General features: G+C 42.1%; 1 protein-coding gene across 3 annotated transcripts in view; it reads right to left on the bottom strand.

Annotated features, from left to right (window-relative positions):
• GBF1 (golgi brefeldin A resistant guanine nucleotide exchange factor 1) overlaps positions 1-18,582 on the bottom strand; it is a 166,201-nt gene that overhangs the window by 42,842 nt on the left and 104,777 nt on the right. For all 3 annotated transcript variants that reach the window (XM_049790789.1, XM_049790787.1, XM_049790788.1), the window contains exon 4: positions 3,134-3,265. In XM_049790789.1, coding sequence (XP_049646746.1) covers positions 3,134-3,265 — 132 coding nt within the window. The remainder of the gene's footprint in view (positions 1-3,133; positions 3,266-18,582) is intronic.

Here is an 18,582-nt window from a genome sequence, read left to right as displayed (position 1 = left end):
AAGCCTAATGAACTGCTTCTTTTCTAGTCTCCCTACTTAGAAACAGAGACAGCTGCTTGTTTTCTGTGTTCCTAATACTGGCACATAAGCTAGCAATTCAAATTAGGAAAGAAGGAATTCAGGATCCTGAGTAACAAGACCAACTTAAAAAAAAAAAATATATATATATATCCACATATATATACACACACACACACACATATATATAATTACATATAATATAAATCAATATATGTCACAGTTGGAGAAACACATCAGGTAAGGTGCTTGCCTGGCAAGCAGCTGACCTGGGTTATATCCCTGGCACTGCATATGATCTCCTGAGCATAGAGCCAACAGTAAACCCTCAGCACAATCAGGTATGGTTCAAAAATCAAATACATAATATACCAAATATATAATAATTGACTCATAATAGCAGACTAGAAAGTATTTTTGGGATAAAAATGAAGAAAATATTTGTACCACTATGACAATGTATTAGAGTAGCCCTACAAAGAGCTTCTACAGATTGGTAAGAAATACAAATACTCTTAATTTATTTATTTATTTTTTTCTATTGGGTCACACCTGGCAGTGCTCAGGGGTTACTCTTAGCTCTATGCTCAGAATATCTCCTGGCAGGCTTGGAGGACCATATGCGATGCCGGGATTCGAACCACTGTCCTGCTGCATGCAAGGCAAATGCCCTACCTCCATGCTATCTCTTCGGCCCCAAATATTCTCAATAAAAAAATAAGCATAGAAGATAAAATTCAAGTGTTGAACCTCAAGAAAAAAAAAATAGAAAAATGTAAGTTTTCTCCACTAAATTAGCACGAATAAAGAAACCAAACACTGGTGGTAACTGTTGGTCTCCAAGTGCTGCTTCCTAGGCCAGGCCCTAACTGCTGAGATGTCTCCCAACCCTGAAGGACTGTTCTCTTTTGAGAAAACCAAGTGGCAGTACCTGTGAAAATTTAATATGCACATATCCTTTAATCCAAAACTTTCAAAAACAGGAATCTGTTTTTATGCAAGAAACATTAATAAGAACATTTAAATAACAATGCCTATTTCAGCATGACATAATTAATCAAAGTGGGAACCAATCTAAAATTTTATTCTCAATAAGTATGGGGGGAAGAGTTAGTTGGATATCTAGTTCTGTTATGTATATCTAAATTAATATAAATAAGTGAAAAATATATAGTACATAATTATATTTTAATTTTTTTGTTTTGTTTTTGGGTCACACCTGGCAGTGTTCAAGGGTTACTCCTGGCTCTACAATCAGAAATTGTTCCTGGCAGGCTCAAGGAATCATATGGGATGCCAGGATTCAAACCACTGTCCTTCTGCATGCAGGGCAAATGCCCTACCTCCATGCTACCTCTTCGGCCCAATATATTTTAATTTTTTAAAAGATGGCACTTTGGGGCCCGGAGAGATAGCACAGTGGCGTTTGCCTTGCAAGCAGCCGATCCAGGACCAAAGGTGGTTGGTTCGAATCCTGGTGTCCCATATGGTCCCCCGTGCCTGCTAGGAGCTATTTCTGAGCAGACAGCCAGGAGTAACTCCTGAGCACCTCTGGGTGTGGCCCAAAAACCAAAAAAAAAAAAAAAAAAAAAAAAAAAATGGCACTTTGGGCCAAAGAGATAGCATGAAGGTAAGGCGTTTGCCTTGCATGAAGAAGGATGGTTCAAATCCCGGCATTCCATATGGTTCCCCAAGCCTGCTAGGAGAGATTTCTGAGCGTAGAGTCAGGAGTAATCCCTGAGTGCTGCCAGTAGTGACCCAAAAGAGAAAACAAAACAAAAAAGTAAAACCAAATTAGATAGCATGGAGGTAAAGCATTTGCCTTGCACGCAGAAGGACAGTGGTTCAAATTCCAGCATCTCATATGATCCCCCGAGCCTGCCAGGAGCGATTTCTGAGCCTAGAGCCAGGAATAACCCCTGAGCACTGCCAGGTGTGACCCAAAAACCAAAAAAAAAATGATGGCACTTTATATATTAAATGTCCTTTCCTTACATGTATAAAAGCATATATACGTACATAGTATACTTGTATACATGTAAAGAAAGGAACACTTGGTAGTTGTTTTTGCAGTGATGGGTATTAAACCCAAATTCTTTTTTTTTTTTTTTTTTTTTGGTTTTTGGGTCTCACCCGGCAGTGCTCAGGAGTTACTCCTGGCTCCATGCTCAGAAGTCGCTCCTGGCGAGCACGGGGGACCATATGGGACGCCGGGATTCGAACCGATGACCTTTTGCATGAGAGGCAAACGCCTTACCTCCATGCTATCTCTCCGGCCCCTAAACCCAAATTCTTACATATGCAAGGCAAATGCTCTATCACTGAGCTACATCCTCGGACTTTCAGACCTGCTTTGATAATGCTATTTATCTAAATAATTAGTAATTAGTAATCTAAATAGAGAATACTATTTATCTAAAGAAAGGAGGATAAGCTTAGAGAGAGACAGAAGAGACACTATGCATTCCCTTTGGCTTTTTGTTTTTGGGCCATTCCCATGATGCTCGTCTGGTTTCAGGAATAATTCCTGATGGTGTTTAGGGACCCTGATTAGCTGCAACCAAGGTAAGCTGTACCATCTGTTTTTGTGAGTTTGTTTTGTTTTGTTTTGGGCCACAATGGCAGTGCTCAGGGCTTACTCCTGCTCTGTGCTCAGAAATAACTCCTGGCAGGCTCCAGATGCTGGGAATCGAGCCTGGGTCGGTCCCTGATCGGCTGTGTGCAAGGCAAAAGCCTTGTGCTGTGCTATCACTCCGGCCCCTGTACCATCTCTCTGAACTTTAATTTTTCAGGTACCTCTTTATTGTTTTTCCTTCTTATATTAAGCATTATATTTAAAAAATAACTTTAGAAATGAAACAAACCAAATCAGACCCCCAAAGCACAATGAAACCAGAGTCCTTTTTTTTTTGAAACCAGTCTTAAAGAAATTTCCCTACCCTCCCTCTCTACTCTGTATAACCTCAGTCAGTTAGCATGATGAGTAACTAATACAACTCTATTTTTGTTCTGCAAGGAAATAGATGACTAGGAAAAGCTTTCCAGTATCATCAGCTCAATGTCTAAAGCCCTAAGAGGGAAAAAATAAAGTATAGTCATCTAATGTTGACTTTACCTATGAGTGCATAGGACAAGAACTTATTGATAGAGGTGAGTGCCAGTCCAGTGATAGGGCCAGTGGTATCTTCAGAGCGAATCACTTCCAGAAAGGGACGAAGGAACACATTGGGCTCAATTTCTGAAAGTCCTGCAAGAAACAAAACAAAACAGAAATGAAGAAATGTTATAAAAAAAGGTGGTGAACCCTAGAAAAAGTCCCTTCTTGTTTACTTTGATGTTAGAGATCTTAGTTGCTGGATTAATTTTTCTCCCTCTCAATTGCTACAAATCAAATCCCAGATGCAATCTTTTTTTTCTTTTTTTTTTTTAGGTCTTTGGATCATTCCCAATGGTGCTCAAGGGTTACTCCCAGCTCTGTACCCAGGAATCACAGAATCACTCCTGGCAATGTTCGGGGATCATATGGGATGCTAGGGATTGAATCTAAGTCAGCTGCATACAAAGAAAGTGCCTTACTCTATGTACTATTTCTCTCTGTGTCTTAAAGACACATTTTACCTGTAAAATTTTCAATAAAGTCCTGAATGTTTGAGAAAGATTAAAAAAAAAACCCATGTTATTATGCTTTATATATATATGTATATATAGTTTTTCTGGTTTTTGGGTCACACCCAGCAGTGCTCAGGGGTTACTCCTGACTCTACACTCAGAAATTGCTCCTGACAGGCTCAGGGGAACATATGGAATGCAGGAGTAACTCCTGAGCTCTGCTGGGTGTGGCCCAAAAACCAAAATGAAAAAAACAAAACAAAACAAAACAAAAACCAGGTCTGTCCTGGATTGTCTACATGCTAGGCAAATGCCCTACTGCTGTGCTATCACTCTGGCCCTGCTTAAAATATTTTTTATAAAAAAGATAAAATATACATTAAATATATTTAACAATGAACTAAAAACAATGAACATTTTAAAAATATGATTACATATCACTGGGCTAATTTTCCATGTCTACTTTACCACTGTTCCTTATACTTTGGCAAACTTTATCTTGAGTACAACAAATGTGGCTAAAGAGGTCTCCAAAGAAGGCTGCTGTCATTATGTCTTCTAGTCTTTTGTCTTATGGTCAAGGTGTTGCCTTTTAGAGAATGTAGGACACCCTGAGAAGGTTGTAATTTAGTCTTTCAAAACCTTGAAATGAATAGTCCTTTGCAGAAAAATGAACATAAAAGGAATAAAAGCTTGCACCACCCCTATCCATGGAAGTTATGGGTAATCTCAGAAGGTCCTAATCACTTTTCAGTCTCTGTCTGCCCATGAAAGCAAAGGGATAAATGTACATTCGCTATCTTGATTGTTCAGATACAATGAAACTCAGATATGATTTGCCTTAAATCACCTGCCATGCACATCTCTCTCCAAAATTCATAGAATCAAATCCATTTTAACTTTTATAAAACATTATTATTGGCATATATTCCTGAATTTAGACCATTTCACTCCAGGTCTAAGAAGCAACATTAATCATATTTTACTCTGCTTGGGGTTTATTTGGGTTTTATTTATTTGTTTTCTATATGATGCTGTGCATATTTTATCTTCAGATGATTAGTTCCCTAAAAGGCATCCTTGATAGGCCAGAAAGATTTTGGGACATAAAAAGACTGCCAACCTTAAGAGACAAAAAAGGATGCTGGATATCCAAAGCACCTTCATTTTCATACAAATACAGGGAGCTTCCCACTCAATTTCTATCACCCCCTTTCTGGGTAAACATTCCCTGGGACCGGCTGCAACTCAGATTAATGCTTTAATTAATTGGCAGACTGGTTAGCATTTTCCAGAGCTTGTCTGTACAGTGATCACATCAGCTGTATAAAACCTGTTTCTCATCCCCCAATACTCCCACCCAGAAATGTACCATTCAGGGGATGGGGGTGGGGGAAATAACCTAGAGAAAAACCTTCGTTTAAGGGTTAAAAAGGCATAAAAGTATTTGGAGTAAAGAAATACAAAATATACTTTGAAAAACACACCAAAAATTAGTTATTTAGTCTTGTTGATTTAAGAACACAAACTTACTTCATACAATTGGTCTTGTTAACATAATGATTATGGGGACCAGAGAGATAGCACAGCGGTAGGACATTTGCCTTGCATGTGGCCAACCCAGGACGGACCTGATAAGATCTGGCATCCCATATGATCCCCCAAACAAACAAACAAACAAAATCCCATAATGATTATGTTTTGTATACCAAAGATAGAAAAGACAAGATTGGAAAAAGAACCTTGATGTGGGACAGAAAACATGTTTTTTGGAGGAGGAGACCAAAGTCAGAGGTGCTCAGGAATCACTCCTGGTGGGCTTGGGGGACCATACATGGCACAGGGATTGAACCCAGGTCGGGTGTGCGGAAGGCAAGCACCTACTTACTGTACTCTCTGGCCTCCCATGTTCTCTCTTGAATGTGAAATTTTTTCTCTCCACTTACATTTCTCTAAGTAAATTTCTTTATCTGGTACAAGTTAAGTAAGTGCTCTACTTGCTGTACTATCTCTTTGATTCCAAATTTCTTTAAATTAGGGTCAGAGATATAATAATTTGGTATAGTGCTTGTTTTGCCAACTGTGTTGAACACAGCCACCTTGGGTTTAATTCTTGGCATCACAAATGGTCCCCTGAGGCCCATTAAGAGTGATCCCTGAAAAAAGAGCCAGGAGTTAAGTCCTGAGCACTGCCAAAAGTAGCACAAATACCTAAACCAAAACCAAAAATAAACTATTTTACTTCACAAATTTTTTTTTGGTTTTTGTTTTGTTTTGTTTTGTTTTGGTTTGGTTTTTGGGCCACACCGGTGTTGCTCAGGGGTTACTCCTGGCTGTCTGTCTGCTCAGAAATAGCTCCTGGCAGGCACGGGGGACACTGAGATTCGAACCAACCACCTTTGGTTCTGGATCGACTGCTTGCAAGGCAAACGCTGCCGTGCTATCTCTCTGGGCCCTTCACAAATTTTTTGTTGTTGTTTTGGACCACACCTGGAAGCTCGGGTGTTATTCCTGGCCTGCACTCAGAGATCACTCCAGGCAGTCTCAGGCGACCATATGATATGCTGGTAATCAAACCAGGGTCGACCACATGTGCAAGGCAAACTCCCTACCCACTATACTATTGCTCTGGCCCTTTACTTCACTATTTTGTCTCCTTAAATTCTTTATTGTGAAGAAGGAGACATTCCTGGGAAATCAGGCCAGGGTGAGAATTGACTTTCCTTCAAAGAGAATTCCTCACTTCAGCCTGAGTCCCTGGTTCCTAAAGGATACTTCAGGTGAAGAAGGACAGCTGCCTTATATGGATGCTGGGACACTAGCATCTATGACAGGTAGTGCTCACAGATGACTTTGCCAATCCCATCCAGGGACTTCCCTAGGTTACTGAGGTAGGCAAAACAGTGTTAGAAGCACTTTCTTCGAGGCTACATTCTCCACTTCACAAGTATCCTACAAAATTTCTATGAATTTTTGTTTTGTTTTGTTTTTGGGTTACACCTGGCAGCGCTCAGGGGTCACTCCTGGCTCCACGCTCAGAAATCGCTCCTGGCAGGCTCAGGGGACCATATGGGATGCTGGGATTCGAACCAATGACCTTCTGCATGAAAGGCAAACACCTTTTCTCCATGCTATCTCTCCGGCCCCAAGTTATATGAATTTTAATACACAAACAGATCTCTGAAATTACTCTGTAGCAATTAGGATATAGGATAGCTTCATAGCTTAGACAGATACTTGTTATCCCTTGGTAATTGCATCCTAGCTCTGCTTCTAAACCTCTCAATCATGGACTTATCCTCTACCATTGTAGTTTTATCAAGAAAGTCATTTTAAGGGGCCAAAATGATAGTACAGTGGGTAGGGCACCTGCCTTGCATTTAGCCAACCTGGTTTCAATCCCCTGCATCCCATATGGTCCCCCTATTCCACCAGGAGTAATTCCTGAATGCAGAGTCAAGAATAGCACCGCCGGTGTGGCCCAAAAATAAAAACAAAGACAAAAAGGAAGTCATATAAATAAACCAAATTGTATAGTGAGTGACCTGAGACTGATTTCCACTCAGCATCCCAGCCTTGAGATTCATTTAAACAGTTGCACAGATCACTAACTTGTTCCTTTTTTAATGTTGAGTGGTATCCCACTGCATGTGTGTATAACAGTTCATCTATCTATTCCCTAGTTGAAAGACATCTGATTCTCCAGTTTGGGGCAATTAAAAATAGAGTTGCTATAAGTATCTGTTTATAGGTTTGGGAGTAGACTTGGCAAGGGGAAGGTTGAGCCCAGCCTGAGAGCCCTGAAATGGAGCAGAGTTATCCCACACAGAAGCAATACCGAGTCCCATACAGAACTCACTTAATGTGGCCTCATCAGGTTGACGATCCAGTCAATGGACACGAGATCATTCGTTTCTCTCCTACCAAGAGCCATCTAATCATAAATTCATATGTCAAGTTATATAATTGGAATATCTGACTGCTAAAATATATACATTTCATGGAGCTGGGGCCAGACTGATAATACAGCAGTCTTGCACATGCCAGACCCAGGTTAATCTTATTTGATGCCCTAAGCCACCATGAATGATTCCTGAATATAAAGCCAGAAGTAAACTCTGAGCACCACTGGGTATGGAGTAAAAACAAAATAAGATGAATTATATATTATAATTAGCATTTCTGTCTGTACATAAATGCTTAATGGACACTTCATGATAGAAAACTAGAAAACTGGATTTTCCTGAGTGAACCTACCAGAAACTTTCATTATCACCATCACTCCTGTGTCCTTCCAATGAAAGAAAATAATGATGTAAAACAGTGGTCTTCAACCACCAGTTCACAGACAGATGTCAATCCACTGGTGTAGAAAAGTAGAAAATCATTGGTCTCTACACTAGAGGTTATAACTGTCCCCTTTCATAGACCAGTATGCAGGACAGGTGCTGGTCTCACTATCATCTCTTGGTTCGAAAATTTCTAAATGCTTTTCTATAAACATATCAGTATGTACTATGCAGCAATTTATGAGTCTAAGATGTTTCTTTTTTTTTTTTTTTTTTTTTTTTGGTTTTTGGGTCACACCCAACGGTGCTCAGGGGTTACTCCTGGCTGTCTGCTCAGAAATAGTTCCTGGCAGGCACGGGGGACCCTATGGGACACCGGGATTCGAACCAACCACCTTTGGTCCTGGATCAGCTGCTTGCAAGGCAAACACTGCTGTGCTATCTCTCCGGGCCCCTAAGATGTTTCTTGATTTATATCTTGAATAATTAAAAAAATGCCCAGGGGCTGGAGAGGTTTAATCTCCAGCATCCCATATGGTCCCCTGAGTACCACCAGAAGTGATTGCTGAGTGCAGTCAGGAGTAACCCCCAAACATCATTGGGTATGGCCCAAAAACAAAACGAAAAAACTCTAATTTTTAACCAGTCATTCCAAAAAATCCTCTAAATATTAGAATAATATAGCTAAGATAAATATTAAAAATAATTTGCCTTGGGGGCTGGAGAAATAGCATGGAGGTAAGGCATTTGCCTTTCTTTTCTTTTCTTTTCTTTTCTTTTTTTTTTTGGTTTTTGGGTCACACCCGGCGGTGCTCAGGGCTTACTCCTGGCTGTCTACTCAGAAATAGCTCCTGGCAGGCACGGGGGACCATATGGGACACCGGGATTCGAACCAATCACCTTTGGTCCTGGATCAGCTGCTTGCAAGGCAAACGCCGCTGTGCTATCTCTCCGGGCCCGCATTTGCCTTTCATGCAGAAGGTTGGTGGTTTGAATCCCGGCATCCCATATGGTCCCCTGAGCCTGCCAGAGCGATTTCTGAGAGTAGAGCCAGGAGTAATCCCTGAGCGCTGCTGGGTGTGACCCAAAAACCAAAATAAATTAATAAATTAATTAAAAAATTATTTGCCAATAAAGTAATTAAGACTTAGGTTGAGGGGCTGGAGTGATGGTACAGCAGTAGGGCATTTGCCTTGTACAAGGCTGACCCAGGATGAACCTGGGTTCAATCCCCGGCATCCCATATGGTCCCCCGAGCCAGGAGCAATTTCTGAGCACAAAGCCAGGAGTAACCCCTGAGTGTCACTGGGTGTGGCCCCAAAACAAAAACAAACAAAAAAAGCCTTAGGACGATTGGTTTGCATGCAGAAGGCCTGAATTTGATCCCTAAAAATTCAGACACCCAAAATCATGATGAGAGTAGCCTCTAAGCACTGTTAGGTATGGCCCCCAAACAAAACAAAAGTATATTTAGGAAGATTAAGTAATTCATACAATGCCATCAGTGAATGTTATATTTAAAACTAGAAGTTGAAAGCATAGGCTAAAACAAAGGTTTTCGAGTGAGGCTCAATCCCAGTCCTGCAACTTAATAGTTTCTTCTTTTTTGGGGGGGAGGAAGGGTAACATTTAGTGGTATTCAGGGCTTACTCCTGACTCTCTCTCTGATCAAGGATCACTCCTGGTAGGGCTTTGGACCATAAGAAATGCTGAATATCAAACCAGGTAGGCCACATGCAAGGCATGTGTCTTTTTTTTTGTTTGTTTGGGTTTTTTTTTGGGCCACACCCGGCGGTGCTCAGGGGTTACTCCTGGCTGTCTGCTCAGATATAGCTCCTGGCAGGCTCGGGGACCATATGGGACACCGGGATTCGAACCAACCACCTTTGGTCCTGGATCGGCTGCTTGCAAGGCAAACGCCACTGTGCTATCTCTCCAGGCCCAAGGCATGTGTCTTATCTGCTGTGCTATCTCTTCTGCCCCCAACTTAAAAGCTGTGTGATACTTTTATATCATCTAAGTTCAGTGGTGTCAGAACTAAAATAAATTTGGGGCTGGAGTGATGGTGCAGTGGTAAGGCATTTTCCTTGCACGTGGCTGACCCAGAATAAACTGTGGTTTGATCCCCTAGTGTCCCATATGGTCCCCGAGCCAGGACCAATTTCTGAGTGCAGAGCCAGGAATAACCCCTTGCGTTTATTCACTGGGAGTAGTCCAAAACAAACAAACAAACAAACAAACAAGAACTATAATTTAGTCAGGACTAAAATAAATTACATTTTAAAATAAATTACAAGAAAGGCTGGAGTGATAGTACAATGGGTAGGATGTTTTTGCTGACCTGGGTTTGATCCCCAGCAACCAATATAATTTCTGAGTGCAGAACCAGGAGTAATGCCTAAGCACAGCCAAGTATGGTCCCCCAAACAAAGACAAGACAAAAAAAAAAAAATAGGGCTGAAGCGATGGCATAAGCGGTAGGGTGTTTGCCTTGCACGTGCTAACCTAGGACAGACTGTGGTTCGATCCCCAAGCATCCCATATGATCTTTCAAGCCAGAAGCAATTTCTGAGTGCATAGCCAAGAGTAACCCCTGAGCATCATCGGATGTGGCCCAAAAACAAAACAAAAATTACAGGGGCCAAGAGAGAGAGACTATAAAGGGCAAGGTCTTGCACATAGCCAACCACATAGGTACCGCAAGCCTACCAAGAGTGATACCTGACTACAGAACCCTCAGCACTTAGCACTGCCAGATATGACCCCAAAATAAATTTAAATAAAATTAAAAATATATATATATATGTATATATAAATAAATAAATTATAGGACCCATGCTTACCTCACAAATATGAGGCCTAGTTTAATTCCCAGTGCTGGCCCCCACATACTAAGCATGTTCCCAGGAGTTCTGTTGTTTGGGATCTCCAATGCTGTAACAAGAATGTGCATGTACCAAACTGTGTGTTCCTTGGTAGGCAATGCAACTAAGAGAAGTTCAACTACCTTGACCATGAAGGAGACCCTGTTGAGCTATCAACTGGAGTACATATGAGCAACATAACTAAAAAATGTGCAACTCTTAATTGAGCGCTGCCGGGTATGGCCCAAAAATCTAAAAAAAAAAATTATTTTTTCATGGAGTCAGAGTGATAGTACAAGTGGAAAGTTTGCCTTGTACATGACAAACCTGAGTTTGATACCTGCCATCCCTGACCATATGGGATGCTGGAGATCGAACCTCTCCAGCCCCTGGGTATTTTAAAAATTTATTTCAAGATATACATCAAAAAACATTTTAGGTTCATAAATTGCTGCATAGTACATAGTGATATGTATATAAAAAAGCATTTAGGGGACAGGAACAACAGCACAACTAGCTGTAGGGCATTGTTTGCCTTTGCACGTAGATTCAACTTGGGTTTATTCAGCATCCAGTATGGTCCCAGAGCCTGCCAGGAGTAATTTCTGAGTGCAGAGCCAGAAAGGAATGGTTAGGTGTGGTCCTAAAACAAGCAAACCAACTTTCTAGTCTTCTACCTCCTGGCTTGTTCTGCATGGGATCAAGAGTTAATTGTCTGGATCTTCCTCAGTAGAATGATTCAGAGTTGTTTAAGTGCTCAGAGTAGGGTGTCATGATGAGACTCATAGTAAGTAGGCTGAGTAATTTCACAACCCAGGAGACATTTGACACTTCCACCAACCAGCCAAGATTCCCGCCCTGGAAGGCTATCAATCTCAAGGCACAAACAGTCCAGTAAACAGAGTGCAGATCAGGTAGAGGGGTGTCCTGAAGGTGACTGATTCATGTTCTAAGATAGGAAAGACAAAAAGGAATTGGGTACAAGAAAAAAAAAATTCAACATTCAATCAGAGAAAGAAAACTTGGGATTCTAGAATACCATGAATCTTGAGGCCATGTGTTTCTAAAATCAAAACTAGGTCCAGGGCCCTAGCGATAGCAAATCGGTAGGGCATTTGCCTTGCACACAGCTAACCTGGGTTCGATTCCCAGCACCCCAGATGGTCCTCTGAGCCTGCCAGGAGCAATTTTTGAGCAGAGAGCCAGGAGTAACTCCTGAGCACTACTGGGTGTGGCCCCCCAAAAACAAAAACAAACAAACAAAAAACCACCAAAAAAAACCCCAATTAGGTTCTACTTTATGGCTATTGAGTACCATATAATAATTTCAATAAGAATTATTTAACTCTTTCTGGAGGAGCTCAGTGGCAACTTTAAACCAAAACAAAGTTGAGATGTCTTGGTGATATTCCACTCATACTTTGCTCAACAGCAAAAACGTGGGTCAGAGAGATAGTACAGGGGATAGCATGCCTACTCTGAATCTGGCCAGCCTGGGTTGAGCCTTAGCACCCCATAGGGTCCCCTCATACCACCAGTTGTGATCCCTAATAAGACTGGATAAGACCAAGCACAGCCAGGTCTAGCCCCGCCCTCCCAAAAGTAAGAAGTGCCCTATATTATAATATAATCAAGCCATCTCAGTTTGACTCAATGTCAGTTTATTAATCTGTAGCAATCCCTCAATTCTTCTGTCTTCTCAGATGATGAGATAATCTAACCCATGTCAGGATGAATCCTGACACAGTTTTCTCTTTTCACAGCTGAGTTGTCACCTGCTTTGATGATCAATGTTAAAGGCCTCCCCATGTGGCATCAAGTACTCTAGAGACAAAAGAGAACACCCCCTTCTTACTCTACAGGAAAGCAGGCACCGTCCTCTCAGGAGGTTTGTGTTCTCTGATTCACAGAAGCCTTTTCTCATTTGGCCAGCATTGGGCTGGCACATTCCTGAGCCAAAATGCACACATAAGCGGCTTTCCCTGGTAGCAAAGCTCTTTCACTCCTGAATGACTCTTATTAGGGGCAGTTGGGCATTCTCAATTGGATTACGCTGACAAGGAAAAAGGTCTGTGATATATTATTTCAACACCATTTGGCTTCAGAAATGCCTGTCTCGACCCTTTTGCCCTCAGAGCCTACTTTACCCATTCTAGAGGGTCACCAGCCTAACCCTACCCTCGCTTTTCATTCCATAAATATTGGTTCATGATCCTGCAGGCAGAATGTCATTAATAAGATGGTTATATGTAACAGACTAATAATAATTAAGAGCATGATTAAAGGAAAACAGGTTTACTTAATTATCCCTCTTGACATTTCTGTATCCAAAGACATGGAGCAAAACTGAGCAAAAATTCTTATGGTTTTCTGACAATGCCTATATATTTCATTTTAGGAGAAGTGTTAGACACTCATATTCTAATATTCTGGTTATACTGTACCCAAAAACGTTTCTCGTAAAGGTTATAGCAAGCTCCAGAATGATATGCAAATGGGATTTCTGAGAAAACTAAGTCCAGTGGGAAGGAACAATGCTCCTTTTGGTTATTATATCAAAATAGTGGCCCAGGGTAGTGTTAAGGCACTCTTGATTGCACGCCTCTTGCACAGAGCCCAGACTAAGCCTGGAGCACAGTCAAGTGTGATTAAAAAAAAAAAAAAAAAGAACAAAGGGGCAGAGAGATATATAGTACAGAGGATAAAGGCCCCTCCACCCCGAGATAGCAAAAACTTACTTCCCCTGGGGTTAGGGAGATAACATAAGTAGTAAAGCATGTGAGAGACCTTGAGTTTGATCACTGACACTAGGAGGCCACTAAAGCACTGCTGGTGGTGGCTCTATTATTTAAGCATGAACTCTCTCCCCGTGATATACTGGCCCCCAAAAGTTCAAGATGAAAAATAAAATTTTTTTCCTATACTTTATGGCACAAATGTCTTGTCAGGACATAACTACTTACCTTTCTTTCTTTATAAATATAGATCTACCTCTCCTTAGGAAAAGAAAATTATGACAGGAAAAAACTTATTTTTTCAGGTCTGAAATCTCATTACAACATATAGAGCTAGTAGCAAGATTCTTTTTTTTTTTGGGGGGGGGCACACCCGGTGATGCTCAGGGGTTACTCCTGGCTATGTGCTCAGAAGTCGCTCCTGGCTTGGGGGACCATATGGGATGCTGGGGGTCCATCCTAGGCTAACGCAGGCAAGGCAGGCACCTTACCTCTAGTGCCACCGCCCGGCCCCAGCAAGATTCTTTTAGTTAATCTCTGCTATGGAAATTTTCACTTTTAGAATCTACTCCTTGTTCAGTAGAGATATTCTAGTCAGCCTAAGGTCAGATTTAGCCTTCACTTAAAAAAATGGGGGGGGGGGAGGGCACAGGTGAAGAGATAGTACAGTATATATGGCACCTGCCTTGCATTATGGCCTACCTGGCATATGGTCCCCCGAGCCTCCCAGTAATAACCCCTGAAAACACTCAGGAGTAATCCCTGGTTATTGGGTGTGACCCAAAAACAAAGCCCCCCAAAAAAGAGGGAGTGGAGATGTGATAATACAGCAGGTAGGGTGTTTGCTTTCCTTGCGGCCAATCCGGGTTTGCTCCCTGGCACCCTACATGGTACCAAGCTTCATCAATTATTAGTCACTTAATCACTTAATCAGTGATAAGTGATTAAGAACTTAATTCTGGGGTCAAAGAGAAAGTACAGTGGGCAAGGTGCTTGCCTTACATGTGGCCACTCTGGGTTTGATCTCTGGCAACCCATTTGATTTCCCAAACACATCAGAGTGATCCCTAAGTGCAGTCAGAAGTAAGCCCTGAGCATCACTGGTTGTGGCTATTCCTAAAAAGCTCAAGGGGCCAGAGAAGTAGTACAGTGGGTAGGGCACTTGCTTGCCCACAGCCAACCTGGGTTTGATCCCTAATATCCCATATGGTCCCCCAAGCATCACCAGCAGTGATCTCTAAGTACAGAGCCAGGAGTAATATTTGAGCACTGCCAGGAGTAACCCCCAAAAAACACAAACCAAGATAAAAGAGTGATGGTACAGAGGATAGGGTACATTGCCTTGCATGCAGCTGACCTGGGTTTATTGCCAGCTCTCCATATAGTCCCCTAAATACACAAGGAGTGATTCCTGAACTCAGAGACAGGAATAAGTCCTAAATAGCCAGATGTGGCCCAAATTACCTAAAATAAATAAAACAACTCCTCTTCCCTTCTCTCCCCCACCAATAAAAACACAAGCCAAGGGGCCAGAGAGATAGCATGGAGGTAGAGCGCTTGCCTTTCATGCAGTAGGATGGTGGTTCAAATCCCCGCATCCCACTTGGTCCCCTGTGCCTGCCAGGGACGATTTAACTTTTCTTTTTTTTTTTTCAGGCCACACACCCGTTTGATGCTCAGGGATTACTGGCTAAGCTCTTAGAAATTGCCCCTGGCTTGGGGGGACCATATGGGACGCGGGGGTGGGGGGTGGGGGGATCGAACAGCTGTCACGATCTTTCCTTGGCTAGTGCTGCATGTAAAGGCAGCATATTTAGGGGGAAAGTTTACATCAGAAGTTTCTCCAGGGGCAGGGCGGTGGCGCTAGAGGTAAGGTGCCTGCCTTGTCTGTGCTAGCCTTGGATGATCCCCCGGTGTCACATATGGTCCCCCAAGCCAGGAGCAACTTCTGAGCACATAGCCAGGAGTAACCCCTGAGTGTTACCGGGTGTGGCCCAAAAACCAAAAAAAAAAAAAAAAAAAAGTTTCTCCAATATGAGACATAAATCCTGGCAGAAAGAGACATGAGCTTATATCTATTAGTCTTTTTTTTTTTTTTTTTTTATTTTTGGGTCACACCCGGCAGTGCTCAGGGATTACTCCTGGCTCTACACTCAGAAATCGCTCCTGGCAGGCGGCAGGCTCGGGGGACCATATGGGATGCCCGGATTTGAACCACCGTCCTCCTGTATGCAAGGCAAACGCTTTACCTCCATGCTATCTCTCTGGCCCCCATATTTATTATTCTTAAAAGTATTCCCTTCCATCACTCAGTTCAACCACCTCCATTTGCTTCAGATATTAGCAGTAGTAAACAGATTAAGAAGCATAATTATTTGTATATAGGTTATTAATTTTATCTCCCTACAACTTGGAAAAATATATTACTATTCCCATTTTACAGATAAGAAAATCAAAGCTCTAAAAGATTAAGTGACTTGCCCAGTTACATGAAAGAGGCTGAATTTAAATATAACCTATCACAACTCCAAATTATATTCTATTACAGTCTTAGACCATATAGAACTATAGGTATATTAATATATACATATATAAACTAAGTGTCTTAGATGGCAATTTAAATTCAAATGTCCTAGAACTGAAGTATCTTCTGCACCCTCTTCTTACTACCAGTACTAAACACTGTTAGTTCCACAATTTAAGCATCAGGTTTGTCCAGGTTCCTTTTTAATCCAAGAGGAAGAGTGAAGCCCTTTAACAAGGCCAGCAGGGCTAAATAAGGCCCACAGGGACTAGCCTCAAACATATCACAAAGGCCCGAGGACAGACTGATCCATCTGTCTTACTAAGAGCGCAAGTTTGATGCGTATCAACGCTGAAAACTAGTTCTCTTTCTGCTAGAGGAAATTGGCACATATTGAAAGGAAAGCAATTAGGCTGCGACATACAGGCAAACCTGTGGACCTTTATCTACTGCGCTCTGCATGCACTGTACAAGACCAGGACCAAACTTAGAGGCAATTGGAAAGCCCAGGAGAAATTAAAAACTGCTATTGCTATACTTTAAAATAGAAGAATTTACTCCAGCTTTATGCAGACATTACACCTCAAGCAACTTTTACAAGATAAATTCCTCTTATAGTCTAGTAAAAAAAAAAGTGTTGTTCTTCAGCAAGAAAAAAATGACAAAAATTTATTATAAATAACATGTTTGCTACATTAAATCACTTGGCTTTGGGATCCTACATAATTTCTTGCATTAACCTTTGGCCCTTGAGAATTAGAACCCCCAAATCTTGTGTTGTTGTTGTTGTTGTTCTTGTTGGGCCACACCTGTTGATGCTTAGGGGTTACTCCTGGCTATGCACTGAGAAATTGCTCCTGGCTTGGGGGAACAATATGGGACACTAGGCAATCGAACTGCGGTCCATCCTAGGCTAGTGCTTGCAAGGCAGACGCCTTACCTCTACCGCCACCGCTCTGGCCCCTAGATCCCCCAAATCTTAATAAAAATAGAAGCTTGTAAAATCTAGAAGGCTTTGGGAGATAACTCAAAGGACTAGAGTTCATGCCTTTTTTGTTTTGGTGCCACACCCGGTGACGCTCAGGGGTTACTCCTGGCTATGAGCTCAGAAATTGCTCCTGGCTTGGGGGACCATATGGGAAGCTGGGGGATCAAGCCTCGGTCTGTCCTAGGTCAGCCACGTGCAAGGCAAATGCCCTACTGCTGCACCACCGTTCTGGCCCTTAAAGTGCATGTCTTGCATGTAGATTTGGGTTCAGTCCCTGGCACTGCATGATCCTTTGATCACCATGAGGAGCAACTCTAGCAACATTTCAGGAGTAATACTTGAGCACTGCCAGGTGTGGCACAATTCTTACACACAGACACACACACACACACACACACACACACACACACACAAAAGAGGGAATTTCCTGGGGAATAGCATGTCTATCTTCTGAACTAAGTTGACAGGAACAATCTACAGTGCTGCCACATGAGTAGAGCACAATCCTGGCAACTTTGCTACTTGAGTCTGGCAGCTCTGTTTGTGAACTTTGGCACCAAAAGCTATTTCCGGCTGTACCAATCAAGTATGTGTGAGCACCAAAACCTGATGCATAACTTTCTGGCAATCCCCACAACTAAATGTGCAAGCACCACAACCAATCAAATATGTGATTCCCTGACATTGCAACAATAATAATGAAGGAATGTGAAAGGAGGGAGATCTTACAAGGAAATTATTTATGTCCCATGGGATTTGACACATCAATTATCAAGTACTACCTAGCTAAAGGCTGCTGGTAATTACTTTACTTTACTACTTTACTAAGGGAAGTACTTTTTCGTTTTTGTTTTTGTTTTTGTGTCACACCCAGCGGTGCTCAGGGGTTACTCCTGGCTGTCTGCTCAGAAATAGCTCCTGGCAGGCACGGGGGACCATATGGGACACTGGGATTCGAACCAACCACCTTTGGTCCTGGATCGGCTGCTTGCAAGGCAAACACCGCTGTACTATCTCTCCGAGCCCAAGGGAAGTACTTCTACTCACACAGCTTTAAAAAAAAAAAAAAGAGGAAAAAATGGGTGTAAAACCGTGGGGGGCAACAAGCAAGGGTGGAGATGGGTACCCTAGTCAAGAAGCATTTGGGTCTCCATAGGCCCCTCTACTAGAGTTCATTTACATACTTCCAATGGCTCACTGCACACTATTATGCAGTGATGTTCTGCAAATGCCTCTAATCCTGCATCCATCAGAGTAGATCTGAACTATGATGGCCAAGCCTCAGTCTCTCAGGAGGCGGGCAGCAAACAGGGAGACTGGAGTTGAGTTTCAAACACCTGTTTTAGCTTCTAAAGTGTACAAGTCAGGCCTCTGTACTCTGGCAGGAAGGGCACTGGTAATGTGGGTTTCCCTCTCCTGCCAAATCCTTACTTGAAAAGCCTAGCCCCTCTGGGGAGGAAACCAGACAGTTGTGGGGTACAGTCACTTTGAAGAACTATTTCATTTTAAAGTTAAATGCATATCTACCCTATATGACCTAGCAACTTTAACTCTT

Source organism: Suncus etruscus, chromosome 17 (genome assembly GCF_024139225.1).
Source record: "Suncus etruscus isolate mSunEtr1 chromosome 17, mSunEtr1.pri.cur, whole genome shotgun sequence".
NCBI classification, from domain to species: Eukaryota; Metazoa; Chordata; class Mammalia; order Eulipotyphla; family Soricidae; genus Suncus; species Suncus etruscus.
The sequence above is the reverse complement of the archived record's forward strand: the minus strand, read 5'-3'. Positions and strand labels throughout refer to the sequence as shown.